The sequence below is a fragment of the Salvelinus sp. IW2-2015 genome, linkage group LG12, assembly GCF_002910315.2.
Source record: "Salvelinus sp. IW2-2015 linkage group LG12, ASM291031v2, whole genome shotgun sequence".
NCBI lineage: Eukaryota > Metazoa > Chordata > Actinopteri > Salmoniformes > Salmonidae > Salvelinus > Salvelinus sp. IW2-2015.
The window spans coordinates 2,132,879-2,152,956 of NC_036852.1; the positions used below are offsets into that span (position 1 = coordinate 2,132,879).

At 42.2% G+C, this 20,078-nt stretch overlaps 2 protein-coding genes across 3 annotated transcripts in view; one reads left to right on the forward strand and one right to left on the reverse strand.

Annotated features, from left to right (window-relative positions):
* LOC111970880 (neuronal membrane glycoprotein M6-b-like) overlaps window positions 1-20,078 on the forward strand; it is a 178,180-nt gene that overhangs the window by 21,778 nt on the left and 136,324 nt on the right. The gene's annotated exons all lie outside the window — the stretch shown is intronic.
* LOC111970885 (ras-related protein Rab-9A-like) overlaps window positions 12,173-20,078 on the reverse strand; it is a 21,958-nt gene continuing 14,052 nt past the window's right edge. The window contains exons 3-4 of the mRNA XM_023997623.2: window positions 19,231-19,268; window positions 12,173-17,274 (exon numbers count right to left, since the gene is read on the reverse strand). Of these exons, the coding sequence (XP_023853391.1) occupies window positions 16,606-17,211 (606 nt within the window). The 5' untranslated portion in view covers window positions 17,212-17,274; window positions 19,231-19,268 and the 3' untranslated portion in view covers window positions 12,173-16,605. The remainder of the gene's footprint in view (window positions 17,275-19,230; window positions 19,269-20,078) is intronic.

Genomic DNA, 20,078 nt, shown 5'->3' on the forward strand with positions numbered 1-20,078 from the left:
TCTCTCTTCTCTCTCTCTCTCTCTTCTCTCTCTCTCTCTCTCTCTCTCTCTCCTCTCTCTCTCTCTCTCTCTCTCTCTCTCTCTCTCTCTCTCTCTCTCTGGCATCACCAAAGCAGTGGGCTGAACTTCTTACAGCAGAACCACATGTACTGAAAGAGGTTGGTGAGAGAGCCCTTGGAGGGCCTTGCTATTTCTCTCGCTGCTGGCAGAAAAATAGGCCACAAATGAAAGACAGTTTCCTATTTTTGCCACTGTTATTCTCCAACTGTAGCCTCATAGGCTCCCATACTTTCACAAAACGCAAAGGCTATACTTAAGCAATAAGGCCCGGTGGGGTGTGGTATATGCAAGGCTGTTCTTTGCACACGCAACATGGAGTGCCTGGATACAGCCCTTAGCCGTGGTATATTGGCCATATATCACAAACCCCTGAGGTGCCTTATTGCTATTATAAACTGGTTACCAATGTAATTACAGAAGTAAAAATACATGTTTTGTTATACCTGGCTGTCAGCCAATCAGCATTCATGCCTCAAACCACCCAGTTTATAATCGTAAATATACCCATAGTATTTCATACTCTGTCATTCTGAATGGGTTTAAGGTTGGTTTTATTATAGTGTCAGATTCCACCCAAACAACATGGGAATCATTGAAGGTGGAGAACTAGTGTCTGGTATGAGGCCTCTGTCCTTAGCTCTACTGGGCATACAGACATATAGCCTTGTGTCTGGTCTGAGGCCTCTGTCTATATTTCTACTGGGCATACAGACATATAGCCTTGTGTCTATATGTCCATATAGCCTTGTGCCAGCTCTACTGGGGCCCTGTAGTTCTCATATTTCACCCCAGAGAGAGCAGGGCAGAGTGAGCGAGATGGACTCGACCTCGCTCTGTCACCTAAATTCTCCTATAACGAATAGCCCATCGATTTCCGTTCTGCTCCGCCGCGGCCGTCCGCTCATGCCTTTCTGTTTCCCATTAGGGCACTTTAACTGTGATGATAAACGCTCAGCTCAGCTGGCATCGCCACAAGCAGCCTAGCCCCGGATGAGGCCCCTCGTTTAAAGCAGGAAGTGGAGTACTGGTGGAACATTCCATTTGACAAGGGGGCACAAGACTCAGGGGGGGCCCGACCTGTTTGTCCAATTTCGACAAACGCCCTTTGAGTTCTGGTCGTTTAGCCAGGTTCTCTGCTGAGATGTTAGAGGAGTTAGTGCCCCATTCACATCCATCCATGCCTTGCCTTGGTACTTCATTAACATTAATGGGATAGAGATCCATTATGCAACGCTTGCTCCGTCTCCGTACTCTTATGCAACCAACCAACGCCTCATCTTGGAGTTTCAGCTTCTCGCTCAGCAGCAGCTGCCTCCTAGGTTTAACCCTTTGTGTTTTCTGGATAAGCCAACCTTAGTGCTGTCTGGAAATATTCTGTAGAACTCTTATCTCAATGCCTGTAACAAACTGTTCATATCCAGTTGACGTTGAAGTCCATAGTCCTGTGAATCGTCAGTTGGAAGCAACACTAATGAGGGCGACTAAATGCTTTGCCTGATATTATGGGATTCCATTGATGTTGGCATGTGGATGTCATTAACAGTCAACTCTGTCACCCGTCACTATAGAAACGGAATAGCCTATAGGCCCCTTCTTTTCAGTCGGGTCTGTCCCGACATTCATTTCAGCTTCATAAATTGAATTTATAAAATAAACTATGGGTACATCCTCCAAAATTGAAAATATAAAATCACAATGGATTTGTTTATTTGGAGGAATAACTGAAAAAGAAAGAGCCATAACACTCCTGAAGAAATTTGCCGGTCTGTAATTAGTGTGAGAGATGCCAATTGGAGCAGGTTGTCATGGAAACAGTGGCACATGTAAGGGAGTGCAAAATCTTCCCAGAGTAACGTCCCACGTTTGCAATGCGGAGCTATTTATAATGCGCAGTTACATAAGTCTTAACACTTGTCTTCAATGTAATGTTTTTTTCCCTCATTTTTCGTTCCTTCGTTCTCTCTTTTCCCCTCTAACAACACTGCTGTTGCCTCCTTCTCCGAGGAACCAGCAACCATAGCACTGCCAAACCCGCTCCACTGCCTCCCACAATGGTCCTTCATTTCATTACACTGCCAATGCGACGTCAGATTTAATGGTCTTGAAACAAAACAAAAAGAATAGAAGTCATGGCTACACTATAGAGTTTGGGTTTTGTAGCTGCCATAGGCAAAGCGTTGACTCACCATATGACACAGTATTTAATATAGCATACCCCTCTCATCATAACTCTCTCATCCTGCCTTTGTTGAACTAGTAGTGTCCATTAGATGGTATGACTGGGTGCTGTGCACAGAGGACTGGTCAGGGATCTAGTCTAGCAATGCGTGAAGTCAAAGGTTAATGATAGAATCTCGTGGTGCTAGCACTGGTTAGCATTGGTTCTGTATACGTATTATGAACGTCCAATAGGAGATCTGACCACTCTGTGTGCTTGTGGAGGATTTGAGCTATCGGCAGTTCCACACATCTGGGTGGTATTCATTAGGGCCCACCATAGGAAAACGTGTTGCAACGGAAAACGAAAACAAGCTCAGGTAGTCCCTCCCTGTTTGTCTGTTTTCTTCCGTTTGGTGCCTAATGAACATGGCCCAGGTCTGTTTGCCTGTGGCCCAGAAACCACTGCTCTGACAATAAGTAGCAATCATTTATTTAGACTGTGCATTATTTATGCCATTGGTTTAAAGCAGGGGTGTCAGAGTCAAGGCCYGCGGGCCACATCCGGCCCGCGAGAAGGTTTTTTACGGCCCCTGGGATGATCTTGATTTATTATTAGAACCGGCCCGCAGACCGCAGCAAGCCGGCAGCCCGCAGATCTTTTACACGCACCAATACTACATTTCCCACAATGCAACGGTGACGCACCGAGCAGTAGGCTGCTTCATTTCAATATTTATTGGCACAGCAGTCGTCAGCATCACAGTAAAATTAACTTTCAGATACCCATCAAAAATGGCAAAACGGAAGGTGGACACTGAGAACCGGGGGTTTCAAACAAGGTGGGAGTCGGAGTATATGTTCACGGAGTAGCTGGAAAACCTGTGTGTCTTGTTGGTGGAGAAAGTGTGGCGGTACGAGAAAGTACTAATTAATCTCTGAAGACGACATTATAACGAACACGCGGACAAAAACATAGAATACTGGAACATGGAACAAAGGCTAAAAAGCAGAGGAATTAAAACGAGCCTCAAATCTCACAGGCTCGTTCAAAAAAGCCAAATCACAAGCCAGGCTGCTGTCAAAGAGCCAGTTTTATTTTGGCAGAAGAGATCGCTAAATCAGGCCCGGCCATTTCGGAGGGGATTTCATTCAAAACTGCATGATTAAAGTTGTGACGAAGTTTGCCCAGAAAAAAAGGCAACTCTTTTTAAATGTGAGTCTGAGCAGAAAACACCATTGCCGTAGGTTTTCAGTAGGTTCAATTAGGTTCACTAGACTATAATGCGTCATTTAAAAAATTTCAATGAACATTCGAACCTCCGCCCTCGGCTTGTAGCTAAATTTTTTATTTGGCCCTCCGTCCATTTGACTTTGCACACCTGGTTTAAAAGGGATTCATTTAGAATTAGACGTGCATTATATCATGCCATGGTCCAAAGTGCTTTGTGTTATGTTTCTCTATGAAGTAAACAAGACAAGGATCATTTTTTGGGGGGGGGGGGGGGGGTAGAGAGGAAGATAGGAGCTTGATACTACGGTGCACATGTAATATTTAACACTCCTGGGTGCTTGAGCGTGGTCAATTCTAACTGGGAAAGTTGCAATGATGAAGTGAAAATGGTTCCGATATGGTTGAGATGGATGAAAGAGAGACAGTGTGTGGCTCTTGTTGGAGACCGTGAGACTACTGTATCTGTCACTGTAAATGTGACTTGTTTTTCTGTCAAAGCCTTTTTTACTCCACACAGTTAGCAAGAAAGCTTCTCCAAGGGTTTCAGGCTACAAGCATACAGTGAATCCCTTTCTCAGTCAATATGCAATGGGCTGCTAAATCGGTCACATTTAGCATTTATGAATTCACTAATTCCATGATTAATTAAGTAGTGACGGTTGCTCTCCAGGACAAAAAACATACATAGTATAGTTTCCAATGTATGCCTAATTATAATGTAGCAAGAGGTTTTGGTTATAGGCTAATGTAGCTCAACATACAAAAAACAATTGACAACTGTTAGTTATTTGCTCCTAAGCAAGTGCTTCTCTGTCTCCCCCTGCAGGTTGCTTCGAATGCTGCATCAAGTGTCTGCGCGGCGGGCCCCTACGCCTCGCTGGTGGCACCATTCTCTGTTTCTCGCGTGGCTCTGTTCTGCGGGTGTGGTCATGTGTGCGCTGACCGGCACACTGACCATGCTGGAGAACCACTTCTCCCAGATCACCCACTGACCACGCCACCCTCACCATCGTGTAAGTTGTTGTGTGTGTGTCTGGGGGTGGTGTCTGTGAAAGTTGTAAATGTATATGTCTTTGAACAAGTCTTATCCAGTTATTCAAGTATGAATGTGCCTGTCTTCACATTGTTTTACTGTATGACTGTGTTTCTCGAGCAGGAATCCAGACCATGCAGTACGTCATCTATGGCATCGCCTCCTTCTTCTTTGTTTATGGGATCATCCTGCTGGGCTGAGGGCTTCTACACCACCAGCGCCCGTCAAGAAGGGCTGCAAGCCAGTTCAAGACCACCGTGTGTGGCGCTGCATCACAGCACGGTGAACATGATACACACACCACCCATATGGTCACACAACAAATACGGTCACACACACACGCGCACACACGCACACACACACACACACACACACACACACACACACACACACACACACACACACACACACACCACACACACACACACACACACACAACCACACACACACACACACACACATATACAGTCACGTGCATGCATACATGCGCACACACGTACAACCGCACACATGACGTTCATGACGTGCATGCATTTCCACACATACAGCTGTACACACACACACCCTGGAGGGTAACTGGCACAGTTTGTGCTCTATAGCCTGATTAGTGTAATTGCTGCAGATGTTCAGTAACATCAGCCTTTAAGGCTGCTATGAGGACAGTTGTATTCTCCTGAGTGTCGTCAAGCTAACGTCGGATGAAACTTTTTTTTCCACCCTTCTAACCAGTATTGTGTCATGTATCAGGGCAATGTGGATGACGATATGGTGATGAAGATGAGGACGAGCTTGGTTATAAATATCCTCTGTCATTAGGTGATGTCGTACTGATGGATACGTATACATAGTACAGTGTTATGTTAGGTATAGCAGTAGATTTCAATGTCAAGGCTGATGATGATCAAGACAACGAGGATGATGATGATGACGAGGATGATGGTAAATGACGATGATGATCATATTGTATTGGTCACGTACACATTTTTAGCAGATGTTATTGCGGGTGTTTTGCGAAATGCTTATATGATGATGATAACGATGGGGATTACGACGAGGGTGATTATGTCACTAACTCCTCTCCCTCTTCATCAGTTTGTATTCCTTACGTATATCCTGGGCCTGGCCTTCCTGGGTATCTTTGGCTTCTCAGCCATTCCCGTCTTCCTCTTCTACAACATGTGGACTACCTGTGCTGCCATGAAGTCCCCCATGGCCAACGTCACCGATCCCGACTCCATCTGTGTGGACATCAGGCAGTACGGTGAGTGTCACTCAGTAACACACACACTGGTCCGTGTAATAACATTTCAACCTGGTTGGAGTATGGAGTATGACCCATCTTCATATGAAGGCCATTCTGCCTATAGCATCCAGCAGAACACGTCCATGTATAGATTCTCCACATCAGGATATAGCCCTGCATGAGGGCCTAATGCAAGGAGTGTGACGTACGTCCACTTGGCAGTGGTAGGATGTATCTTATTAACATTAGGCCTTCGCTACAGGTGCTGATAACACTTAGCCTTTACATGTCAATATCTATAGGGTGTTTAAGTCATTTACTGCACCGACATCTATATCGTGTTTATAACTATTACCATCACCCTGAAGCAGTGCGTCATCACCATCTGTCCACTTTAATGGCAGATGGTATAAACAGTTAACGTTTACTATCACACGAGGTCAACTCAACAGGTTTTTCCAACAAATGTTGTACAAGTGAAGTGATTGACCACTCTGCGCTGAATAGGGCCTGTCTGTTGGTTCTAACCGATATCTCTTGTTCCTGATTGTCTAGGTATTATTCCATGGAATGCGACACCCGGCAAAGCCTGCGGATCTACACTAGGAGACATCTGTAGCACCAGCGAGGTGAGAACGGCAACCCCCTCCTCCTCCTGTAAATCTTTATGCACATCATATGAACCTTCATGAACCTCATATAATAGGAATATCATATAAACCTTCCTATTCACTACTTATTTTTTTTGTTGTCGAAAAAAAAGAAGACGTTTTATACATTTGTCAAAAGCGCAAAAATATTGTACTCTAATTATACAGAGGCTGATTGTGGAAAGGACATATTTTATGAGTGTCAATCAAAGTATCATCACTAACCAGAGATCGGTCTCCATGTTTTCCAGTTCTACCTGTCTTTCCACCTGTACATTGTTGCGTGTGCTGGGGCAGGCGCCACCCTCATTGCATTGGTAAGCTTTGGATGCCCTATATCCCGAATTCCCCATGTTTGAATCATTTGCATGCGTTGCCATGGTACACGGATCTGTTGCCATGGTAATCCCTCCTCCACGCTTCATGGTTCTGACTCAGTTTTCCTGAGGGTGTAAGTCTGCCCTATAGCTTCTGGCTGGACACACACTGACATAGGCCAGATGAAAGAGCTCCTGGCTAACACACATTTACTTTGTGGCCAATGGAGAGGAATGCCTCACAAGACTCTGACCATACAGTATTTTGTACCAGAGATGATAGAACAAGACCTGTATGTCTTCATAGGTGGAGCTAATGATTTGTACATCATTTTTTTGCAAATAATTAAGTTGTTTTATCCAATCAGTGTGGTTGTCATTATGTGATGGCTAGTTGAACGCCGTTGAACTCAGTAATGGGGTCATGAGGCCATGCTCTCCACTGAGGCAACAGGGCTTAATGCCTTTCAGCTACTCTACCAAACTTGGATTGCTCATTAGTGGGTGTGAGCAGATTCAGCACATAGACGGCCATCTGAAATTGTTTGCGCTGTGGCAGTCTAACTTTGTTTATAGATGTAGATCTATGCAATATGAAGGTACAGTACTGCACCATCTAGCCAGATGCCACCCAAGAACAGCACTGGCCTCCCAAAGGCCTCCTGGTCATTGACTTTGTTTCTCACCCCAGTCTGTCTTCTCGTCTCTCCCTCCCAGCTGATCTACATGATGGCCACCACGTATAACTACGCTGTTCTCAAGTTTATGAGCCACGGCAACCGCCGCTCCACAAAGTTCTCCGAGCCGTATTAGAGAGCGAGAGAATGAGAGAAGAGAGAGAAAGGATAGAAAGTGAGAGAGCAAAAAAAGAAAGAAAGATAGTTTAGAAAGAAAGATGAAGAGAAAGAAAGACAGAGGGTGCGGAGGAGAGTATGTACTGCAGCACGTAGAGAAACGTACGCGACTGTTAACGTAATACAGATAGATCTGTGTGCCTTTGCTTCCAACCCCATTGCAACACATGCCTTTAAACCACACTGAGGGGACTAGTGAGTGCATGATTAGCGAACATGGCTGAGGTCCATTCTCTCTCCAGACAGGATATGTGCCTAGAGGTACTGATCCAGTACAGTAGGAGTACAGTACCATGTGGGACCACCAGTCAAGTCTATGGCGAGGTTGACCAGTTCATTCAACTAGAGCAGGCACATAGCATTGAGGACGGATAGATTATCAATACAAAGGGACAGCGCCAGTGTAAGAAGGGAATATTTGTGTTGCTGTATCTAGCTACTACAATATTCTGTAGTTATTCTAATCAAAGGATATAGTTTTCTTTTCAATGAGACTTTAATATCTTTCCCCCAAATTCCAACTGTCTAGCTTGAAGTTAGTCTTTTTTAACCTGTTTAGGCTAGTCTCTTTTTGTGATATTTGTTATGAAAGACGTTGTGCCTTTTTAGTTTATGCAAAATAAACATAAAATGTGAAGGAAAACCAAGACCATTGTCCTCTCTTTTTAGGATAGTGACTGTTTGGAGAAGATTAATCCCAACTGACTTGGTTTTCTGTCATTTACTAATACTAACCTAGCCAACCTAACCAAAAAATACTGACATTGTACAGTAGCAATGCTAATGTGTCTCGTTTGACATCTGGTAGACTGGTCAACAAAATATGTATCGTCTACTCATATAGCTCGCTTTGGCTAACTAACCCTCTCACTGGCCACCACCCTATGCACCCCCACCCCCCCACAGATCCACTATCTGATGATCCTGTCGGCGAACTGGGCCTACCTGAGGAGCTCCTGCAACCAGAACGAGTACCAGGACATCAAGACAAAGGACGACGACGTGGAGGAGGGTGGCTCCAAGGAGGGTCTCAACTCCTCTTACTCATAAGAGACGGCCAACCACCCCTTCCTCACACCTAACCTTCAACCCCCTTCTGAGTAAAACCAACACCTGGGTCTCCTTCACTATGGGCGGTGTTCTGACTTGAGATATGTGCGCTCAACTCAAATTGTCACACGTTGGCTACATTTACACAGGGAGCACAATTCTGATATTTTTTCCCACTAATTGGTCCTATGACCAATCATACCTTTTCACATCAATTCTTTTTCAGAGCTTATCTGATTGGTCAAAAGACCAATTAGTGAACAAAATATCAGAATTGGACTGCCTGTGTAAATGAAATACAGCCCATGTCTACCATTAACATCAATGGACAATTTAAGCGAAAGTCTGAGTTGAGCACACTTTTCTCAAATCTGAATCAGGTCCTTTGTCCAAACAGGAGCAAACGTTTTCAAACGGAACAGGTATATGAGAAGTTCCTATTGGATGAGCTCAGGTTAGGTGGTATCTCTTCCTGTTTGCAAACGTTTGCTCTCGATTGGACCGTTACTGAGCGCAACCCTGCTGCCATAGCCTAACTGCTCTGAGCCAATCACAGCACAGCACTAACACAGCTCCTAATAACCGCCTAACAACAAGGTCACTGTCTGCACAACTCCTGAGGAAGCGTGCCACAAAATGTCCCGTTTTTTTGGTGTTTTATATATATATGAATATATTGTGCGAATGTGTATGTATGAATGTTTTTTTTTTATACTACTTCAAAGTATGACAGGTTTACTATTATTATATTTATCTGGTCTTCTCTTATTTCTGGTATTTTTCTCCTTTGGTTATCTTATCGCAACCCTGTTTAACCTGATTTAGTTTTTTGCTTTTTTTTATGGTAATGCTTGTATCAAAAATATAAAAAAGTAAAGTAGAATTACAAAACCCATGTATACATTACATACACAGCATCTCAGGGTGCCTCTCATAGAAAATATTCCTACTATTACGTTAACTTTCCCAATCCTTTATTGACATCCAGCAATTTCTGTTAAGTAACTCTTCATTTTGGCCTGAGGAGAAAAATGTGCTGTACCCTAACCAGATTGGACACATTCCACACTTACAGACACACTAACGTGACTGTTGGCCCAAAGCAGCAGTTCTGTCTGCAGCTGTCTGCAGTGTTAACGCATTACCTTGACCTGCAGGTGGACCTCTAGCCTGGTCCCAGATCTGTTTGTGCTGTCTTGCCAACTCCTATGGTCACTGTCATGTTATTATGACCATAGGAATTGGCAAGACAGCACAGACTGATCTGGGACCAGGCTAGTGAACCTCCACCTAGCCCTCTGTATGGCAGGTTTTCTCTGGAAATGGCCTTGCTTCTAAACCCACAGGACAAACCAACACTCAAGGTCAGATTGCCTTGTTCTGTTTGTAAGTGATACATTATACATACCTCAGGTACTAAACCAAAATAAAAACTCCACTAACTGGGACCAGGCTAACACTTCACTGATTAAGCACACACTTGTTACAAGGCAAGGCCACAGCTGAAGTGAACATAACAAAAGGCCCAATGTTTGTTCATTGTGTTCATTGTACACAACTGTGAAGGGTGGATTTCTTTCTCCTCCTGGTTTTTGGAATCATACATTCACTTTCCTCAAGAAAAGTCCACCCTTAAAGGGGTGAAGTTCACCTGTAAATATATGGACCGCCCCAAAGGAAGTTCTATTGAATGACACGTCCTGAATGTGGAGAGCACGGTCAATGTTTAACCATGCTATTTTACCTTTGATTACCAATATGTAAATGTTTCCTTTTGGAGTATATGTTTAGCATCCAATTACTTGTTCTGCATTAAATATAATAGTAATGTAACATCTTTTAAAACGGTATGTTGTGAGAAGGAAGCAAATACAGAGTCATGATGGCGGTGGTGCTTGTATTGTATACATTTTGAAATGTGAAGAAAAAAAATGTACAAAATGGTTTTCAATGTTTTTTTTATCAGTTTTAGGCAGCTGAATATTTCCCTGTGCTAAAGTAATTAATTAATTGACATTATTTGTAATTATTTTACTATGGCAAGCCAAATGAAAGTGACTCATCTGTCATACTTTTAGGCCTGTTTATATGAACAGATACCGTTTGGATGTTTACAATATAACAAGTCAGGAATGATTTTTTTTCCCCCCAGATATCATTTGATTATCATGACCTATTCTATAATAATGATCAGAGTACTTCAAGTGCTTCGGACTATAAGGTATCTGCATTTTAGTCTAAATTGAGTTAGTGACATAGCCTTGTTCTGTTCAATGTACTCTACCTACATACAGTATACTCTAAATACCCCAAGCCATGTTAAGTTCAAATTAATTCAAAAGAATACAAGATAAAATGTCTGACCCCATTCAAACCAACGAGGGCTCGAAACTGTAAAGCCAATTATCTCACAATCATCTTTTTGCAGATAGAACCTTATAGTCCCAAGCTATCTTCCTCACACCAGTGAAACAATGATTTATTTAACTTTCGTATGAAAAGGCATGTCGGTATTGTCCACGTGTGCAAACGTTTAAATACTGAAAAAAGGACTATATTCCCATGTGTGTTATGTTTGATATAATACAGTGTGCTTTGCCACCAGGTCGATGTAGGCAAGCGCATGTTCCGGTTCATATAAGATGCGTGTCAGTCAGGGTGTATTGTCGTTTCCTCGTTATTGCATGAAGGCGACATGACTGTGTCTTTGCAGTTTTTCAGGTGATGTGTAGTCAATTGTACTGACAACTATGGTAGGCAGCGTTTGCCCCCACTCAACTCTTTTTTAAAGATATCCATTGTACCTTGATGACATTGTAGACCTTGTAGTTGTTTCATTATTGTTTTTCTTTAAAGTTTTAAATAGTTATATGACTCCTGTATAGTGATGATTTTTGTAACCTTCTCTAGTAAAACCGATATTTTATCGTGAAAGAGCTGCTTTCTGTCGCTTTCTTACAAGTTTGGACTTCCTGTTAAACACACACGCAATGGGATGAATGACATATGCTTTGAACAAGTCAGTTGCCAAACGTTGTAGAATGTTGCAGATAGAAATGCCATTTATATAGCTGAAGTGATTCCTTATTCTATGTATCAGAGAGCCATGTTTGTTCTACATAGCCTATTTCTATCTGAACATTCCAAAATGTTGCGTCCTGCTGAACGCGCCCCAGCGCTCACCCTCAACCACAGTGATGGGACAACCTTGGGGTGTTGCCTTTGTAGAGTTTGGTGAGATGCGGAGTCCACCTGGTGGAAAAATGTAGCATTGTTCATTTCCTAAAATGGTAGTCCAAAACTATTGATTAAGACCAAGGAAAGCTCCAGGGTGAAGTTTCCCATAGGTACAGATCTAGGATCCACTCCCTCCCCCAAATCGTAAACTTAACCATTAGTGGGGGAAATACAAAACTGACCCAAGATCAGCATCTAGGGGCAACTTCACCCTACACCCCAAGAAGGGGGTCCGCACAAATTAGGATAGCAGTGTATTTGGCCTACAGTTGACCGACAGTACATTGGTCAGTGGAAGACCAGACACACTCCACAGAAGGAGCACATTACTTCAACATAGGTTTAAAATGGCCAACTTTTTATTTCAACACACATAAAAACATTTTAAGACCGTATTTATAGTGTTTCAGGTTGGTTCATGTTTTAATGCAAGACACTGGAACAGGACAAAAACAATTGAGTGGATGGTCAGGGGGACAGAAAATAAATTATTTTTAGAATGCAGATTGACCACAAGAAGTCCAAAGATCGAATATTTGACGAAAACAAATTTCAAACCTTGCTTACAATTGTATATGATCACATGTATTTTTCTATAATGCGCGGGAATACTTTGGAACACACTTCCAAAATAAAAATCACTTGGAGCTGATTTGCCAATGTTTTTACAGTCTTATGTCCAACAAAAAATAATTATACACAGTACCAGTCAAAAGTTTGGACACACATACTCGTTCAAGGAAATAACACACATGGAATCATGTAGTAAGCAAAAAAGGTGTTAAATCCAAATATTTTATATTTGAGATTCTTCAAAGTAGCCACCCTTTGCCTTGACAGCTTCATGAGGTTGTCACCTGGAATGCATTTCAATTAACTTCTCTAGGGTAGGGGGCAGCATTCGGAATTTTGGATGAAATGCATGCCCAAATTAAACTGCCTGCTTCTCGGGCCCAGAAGATATGCTATGCATGTAACTGGTAGATTTGGATAGAAAACACTCTAAAGTTTCCAAAACTGTTAAAATAGTGTCTGTGAGTATAACAGAACTGATTTGGCAGGCGAAAATCTGAGAAAAATCAATTTTCTATTCAATGCCATTACAGTATCCATTGACTTAGGACTCAATTTGCAGTTTCTATGCCTTCCACTAGATGTCAACAGTCTTTAGAAATTGTTTCAGGCTTGTATTCTGAAAAATGAGGAAGTAAGAGCAGTCTGAATGAGTGGACCCTAAAGTGTCACAGAGCTTTTTCATGCGCGAGACCGAGAGAGTGTGTTTCTTGTTTACCTTTTAAATTGACAACGTTATTGTTCGGTTGAAATATTATCGATTATTTAGGCTAAAAACAACCTGAGGTTTGAATATAAACATCGTTTGACATGTTTCTATGAACTTTACGGATACAATTTGGATTTTTTTGTCTTCCTGTTTTGACTGCGTTTGAGCCAGTGGATTACTGAAGAAAACGCGAACAAAACGGAGGTTTTTGGATATAAAGAGACTTTATCGAACAAAAGGAACATTTATTGAGTAAATTAATGTCTGCTGAGTGCAACCATATGAAGATCATCAAAGGTAAGGGATTAATTTTATCTCTATTTCTGACTTGTGTAACTCTTCTACTTGGCTGGTTACTGTTTGTAATGATTTGTCTAGTGGGCTATGTTCTCAAATAATCGTAAGGTATGCTTTCGCCGTAAAGCATTTTTTAAAATCTGACACCGTGGTTGGATTCACAAGAAGTTAATCTTTAAACCTATGTAAAATATGTTTTGTTTTCTGAATTTTTATAATGTGTATTTCTGTATTTGAATTTGGCGCCCAGCAGTTTCACTGGCTGTTGAAGAGGTGGGACGCTAACGTCTCACGTACCCAAGAGAGGTTAACAGGTGTGACTTGTTAAAAGTTCATTTGAGGAATTTCTTTCCTTCTTAATATGTTTGATCAGTTGTGTTGTGACACGGTAGAGATGGTATACAGAAGATAACCCTATTTGGTAAAATACCAAGTCCATATTGTGGCAAGAACAGCTCAAATAAGCAAAGAGAAACGACAATCCATCATTACTTTAAGACATGAAGGTCAGTCAATACGTAAAATGTCAAGAACTTTCAAAGTTTCTTCAAGTGCAGTCGCAAAAACCATTAGGCACTATGATGAAACTGTCTCTCAWGAGGACCGCCACAGGAAAGGAAGACCCAGAGTTACCTCTGCTGCAGAAGATAAGTTCATTTGAGTTACCAGCCTCAAAAATTGCAGCCCAAATAAATGCTTCAGAGTTCAAATAACAGACACATCTCAACATCAACTGTTCAGAGGAGACTGTGTGAATCAGGACTTCATGGTCAAATTGCAGTAAAGAAACCACTACTAAAGGACAATAAGAAGAAGAAGAGACTTGCATTGGCCAAGAAACATGAGCAATGGACATTAGACTGGTGGAAATATGGGAGTCCCATAGGGCGTGTCTTTGTGAGACGCAGAGTAGGTGAACGGATGATCTAGTTGGACCGCAGAGTGAAGGGAAAGGAGCCAACATATGTGGGAACTCCTTCAAGACTGTTGGAAAGGTGGTTGAGAGAATGCCAAGTGTCCAAAGTTGTCATCAAGGCAAAGTGTGGCTACTTTGAAGAACCTCAAATATATTTTGATTTGTTTAACACTTTTTTGGTTACTACACGATTCCATATGTGTTATTTCATAGTTGAGATGTCTTCACTATTATTCTACAATGTAGGAAATAAAGAGATACCCTTGAATGAGTAGGTGTGTCCAAACATTTGACTGGTACTGTATATGCTCAGAAATCTTGGTGTGCCGCCAGCTGCCAGTTGGGGAACCCTGCTATAGAAATGACTGGTTTGCATTTGAATACTGGTAACATCACTGTTTTTGGGGGTCTTGTCAAATTACCAACGATATATTTTTTTTTACATAAAAACAAAAGTACATTAGGCCTACAGTTTTTAGTGTGTCATGGTTGGTTTTGTTTTACAGCAAAACATAGAAACAACTGGTATGCATTTACGACTGGTTTCCTTGGAGCTATAGTACACAGAACTCATGATGGCACAAGTCAGCCTAAAGCCTATTATAACAAATTGTGGCTCAATGGCCCTGGATTTGCTGCTCCATTCCTAAATGGTTAGTCCAGGTCCAGGCAACATAACATTAAAAAGCCATTCATTTCCAAACTCTCCGAGAACAGTTAGGCGAGCTAATGCACTTACATCCTGAGGCTTCGGGTGCACCAGTTCGCGTAGTGAGTGACTGTAAATACATTTAAATTAATTAAAGCTAATGTTTTTGTAGCTAAAAGACAAATCTACATGCTTCAGTGCCCTGCCATTCCTAACGAACACACATTAACATGGCTATAGAAAGGCTTTTGACAGTTTATCTGGAAATTGGATGAGATTAAACATGTTAAAGCTCTTACGGTCATTATGAATGCTGGACATACTTATGGATGTTGATGGGAGTCCATTCAACATTGGTCTCTATAGAGAACGCGATCCAGCCAATGAACGGCTTCGAATTCACACAGCCAAAATTTGCATGTCTGGGTTGAGTGGGTTTAAAATCTAAAATCAGCCCAAGTGAGAATAATCAGAGAAATGGGTTTGACTGGTATTTTCTTTCCATTTGTACAATGATGTAGACTGGACAGAACCCACTGGTTTTCCCCCCAACACATACTGTAGTTCAGTAAGTCTGTGTACTGACTACCACCACTAACGTTAATACAAAATAGGATTATTTTAAACAATCAACAATATTAATATACATTTGGCACATTCAGCCCATTTAATAGATGGGATGACAATGTAGTATTTCCCATGTGGCTCAATTGGTAGAGCAGGGTGCTTGCAAAGGCAGGGTTGTGGGTTCGTTTCCCACAGGGGACCAGTATGAAAAAGTACATCAAATGTAAGCACTCACTACTGTAAGTTGCTCTGGATAAGGGTGTCTGCTTTGACTAAAATGTAAATATTTAGTCATTACTTGATTACTGGAGGACAAGCGCAGAACAAAGTAATCTCTTGATCGTAGTAGTCACTGATAAAACACACTCGCCAGCGCAAAGGAATGTCAAATAGCAGGCCCAACTATGAGCACTCCTGTCTATGATAAAACTTATATAGCCTAAGTGGGTGTGTATAATGCCATGAACAGGCTGTGTGTCTGCGTGCACGTGCAGTCGGGTAAACCAAGGGAGAACAGAGCAGAACGAAAGCATTAACCACAGTTAACAAGGAGAACTTGAACCAAGTGGCCGTTGGTATCAACAGTACTCAGAAGTTACGGCCAGAGTTGGCCAGCAGAAGTTCAAATATGCCCCTACTGTCTCTTTGAAGGCCCAGTGCAGTCAATTCTAATTTTCCTGTGTTTCATACCATATTGTATAAACAGCTGATGAAACGAACACTGTAAAACTGTGAAGAAATGTGATCAGTTTATTTCCTGATAGTTGGTGGTCGAAAATACAATCTACACAGGACATTATAATCAGCAGGTTTGCATGGACGGGAGTTTCAGCTTTCAATGGTGACATCACTGTTCGGTAGATTGGTCAATAGACCAACAACAAAAACTGTTCCAAACCTCTCTTCCAATAAAACAGCTAGTTTTCCCAGTCTTAGCAAAATTCTTGCTTGAGAAATAGTTTTTTTTGCTAAAAAGCTATTTTTGCCCATTTTAAATTGAGAGAAACAGCTGCATTGGGCCTTTAAGAGTCAAATAAAGGTAATCAACCCTACATCTCCTTAGCAGCAGGAGGCACCAGAGCGAGGCTTCCTGTGCAGGTCCACTGTGTTCGTCGGGATGAGGTGCTCGCCCCTTTCCTCCTGCGCCAGCACCCTCCTCACCGCCTCCTCAAACGCCGCCGCCACGTTGGTCGAGTCCTTGGCGCTCGTCTCAAAGTACGGGTGGCCGCCGTTGTCGCGGCACCACTGGCGGGCGTCCTCGCCCGAAACCTGCCTCTCTGGCACATCCAACTTATTACCCAGGACCACGAAAGGGAACTTCTCAGGTTCCTTGACATCAGCGTAGTAGGCAAACTCCTTCTTCCAGTTGTTGAGATTGTGGAAGCTCTGGTTGTCATCCACGCTGAAGGTTAGGAGACAACAGTCGGAGCCACGGTAGAAAGGTGTCCGGAGCGAGCGGAAGCGCTCCTGGCCCGCCGTGTCCCAGATTTGGAGCGTCACGGTGCGCCCGTCCACCTCCAGCTCCTTGTTTAGGAACTCCACGCCAATGGTGTGGAAGAGATGCGTGTCAAACTTGTTGGTGACGTAGCGGTTCATGAGGGAGGACTTTCCCACGCCTCCGTCGCCAAGGAGGATCACCTTGAGCAGGGACGACTTGGCTGTCATGGCTGGGCCTGGGCTGGTGGGGTAGCTGGCTGGGGGGGATGGTCTGGGAAGCGCTGCTGCTACCTGACAAATAGATGACATAGTCATTCAGTTTAATCAGTCAACTGGTTGTTTGCTCTGTTAACAGTCTGAGAAAAGAAAATAACCAGGTTAAGAAACACAGATTAACAACCTCACCTGTAGTCAGCTAAAGTCAAATCAGTCACAATGTTATACAGTCTAGTAGTTGATATCTTAACCAATGAAGACGTAACATTGTCCTGCCGACATTAACTGTTGTAGGAGTTGTAATATTCTCAGCATGTGTCACATGGACAATGATCAGATGACCATCTCTTAGAGAATCACATGAGCAAAGCTGTGGCCACAGGCCACACACCACAAGAACGTTTTGTCTGCATAATGCTTGGCTTCAGAGCAGACATGATGCATTAAACACGTGGGGTGAGTTTGGCCGACTGTAAAGTACAGCAGACAACTATAGGCTTAAAACTTAGTTTAGTGTACTACAATACAGTAGTAGCACAGTAGAGTATAGAATGCATTGTGTAAGGACACAAGAAGAGACAGTGGCAGTAATACATTCTTAACTTATGGCTGCAGGGGCAGTATTGAGTAGCTTGGATGAAAGGTGCACAGAGGTGCCCAGAGTAAACGGCCTGCTCCTCAGTCATAGTTGCTAATATATGCATATTATTATTAGTATTGGATAGTAAACACTCTGAAGTTTCTAAAACTGTTTGAATTATGTCTGTGAGTATAACAGAACTCATATGGCAGGCAAAAACCAGAGAGAAAATCCAAAAAGGAAGTGGAAACTGAGGCTGGTAGATTTTCAACCAAGCTCCCATTGAAATTACAGCGAGATATGGATGTCAACAGTCTGTAGAACTTTGTCTGATGACTCTACTGTGAAGGGGGGCCGGATGAGAGGAGAATTAGTCAGGTCTGCCATGAGGTGACCATTCTTTGACCATGCGCGTTCACATGAGAGGGAGCTCCGTTCCATCGCTCATCTGAAGTCAATGTAATTCTCCAGTTGGAACGTTATTCAAGATTTATGTTAAAAACATTCTAAAGATTGATTCAATACATCGTTTGACATGTTTCTATGGACTGTTACGGAACTTTTGGACATTTCGTCAGGTTTTAGTGAACGCGCTTCCCTGACGTTGGATTTGTATACCAAACACGCGACAAAAATAGCTATTTGGTCATAAATGATGGACATTACCGAAAAAAAAGAACATTTCTTGTGGAAGTGGGAGTCCTGGGAGTGCAATCCGACGAAGATCAGCAAAGTGAAGATTTATAATGCTTTTTATGAGTTTTGTTGACTGCACAATTTGGGCGGGTAACTGTATGGCTTTCTTTCGTGGCTGAACGCTGTTTTCAGATTATTGAACATTGTGTTTTGCCGTAAAGCTTTTTGTAATCTGACACAGCGGTTGCATTAAGAACAAGTGTATCTTTAATTCTATGTAAAACATGTATCTTTCAYCAAAGTTTATGATGAGTATTTCTGTTATTTGACGAGGCTCTCTGCAATTTCTCCGGATATTTTGGAGGCATTTCTGAACATGGCGCCAATGTAAATGGAGGTTTTTGGATATAAATATGAACTTAATCTAACAAGACATATGTATTGTGTAATATGAAGTCCTATGAGCGTCATCTGATGAAGATCATCAAAGGTTAGTGATTCATTTTAGCTCTGTTTGTGCTATTTGTGACTCCTCTCTGTCTGGAAAAATGGCTGAATTTTTCTTTGAGTTGGTGGTGACCTAACAATCGTTTGTGGTGCTTTCGCTGAAAAGCCTATTTGAAAATCAGACACTTTGGTGGGATTAACAACAAGATTACCGTTAAAATGGTATAAGACACATGTATGTTTGAGGAATTTTAATTATGAGATTTCTGTTGTTTGAATTTGGCGCCCTGCACTTTCACTGGCTGTTGTCATATCGATCCCGTTACCGGGATTGCAGCCATAAGAAGTTTTAACACGTCATTTCTTACCGTTATGTATCAGGGCAAACCATAGCCTAATTCAGCACCTGTTAGAAAAAACAGAGAAGGTATGATGTTAGGTTAATACCATGACGATGATGAACTATGTGAACATGTCAAAGGATTCCATGACATGCATTTAATGAGGCCTTTAAGTTCCTGTAATTAGAGTGAATGTCGTTCATTTCAACTCTATTAGTCTAACGGATGTCTGGTATGGGTATTAAAATTCCAGGTTGTTGTAGGCCTTGGTTATTAATACAGTAACACACTGAAAGGTTAAGCAATGACTAACATTGCAGGCTGCTGAGAAAGTAAAGACGAATGTTATCCTTAAACAAAGACCCCAATTAGTACAAGAGACCAGGTGGGTCAACCCACTTGCAATTCTATGAATTCTATTTCAAGTTTTTTTTAAAAGAGGAGAAATAGAAAATCCGATCATCCAATTCCTAACATCCCTGTAAGACCTGTTCGAGCCCTTTTCCAGAGTGACGATTTTATCGGGGCTCCAACTGTTCTGGTTGGTGATGAAGGGGTCATAATGAGTAGAGAAATCTGAGCTTATCACCACCTCAATGCCTCTCCATCACATAATTGATCAATGCCTCGTCTCTGATTGAGGTAGTGTTCAGCAGCCTCCTCAAATACTGTGACAACAATGTGCCACTAAATTGAAAAGACTTGCACCACTGACCTCTAATCAATGGAGTTAACTACTTAAGAAATCTTCTCTAGCCCTCTACTCATTTCCATAATGACATAATAACATCCAAAAGGGTAGTGAAATGGGCTAATCAGCCCAAATAGGTCAGAGACATAGGTAACAGACGCACGTCTTGTTAGTCAAATTGGTT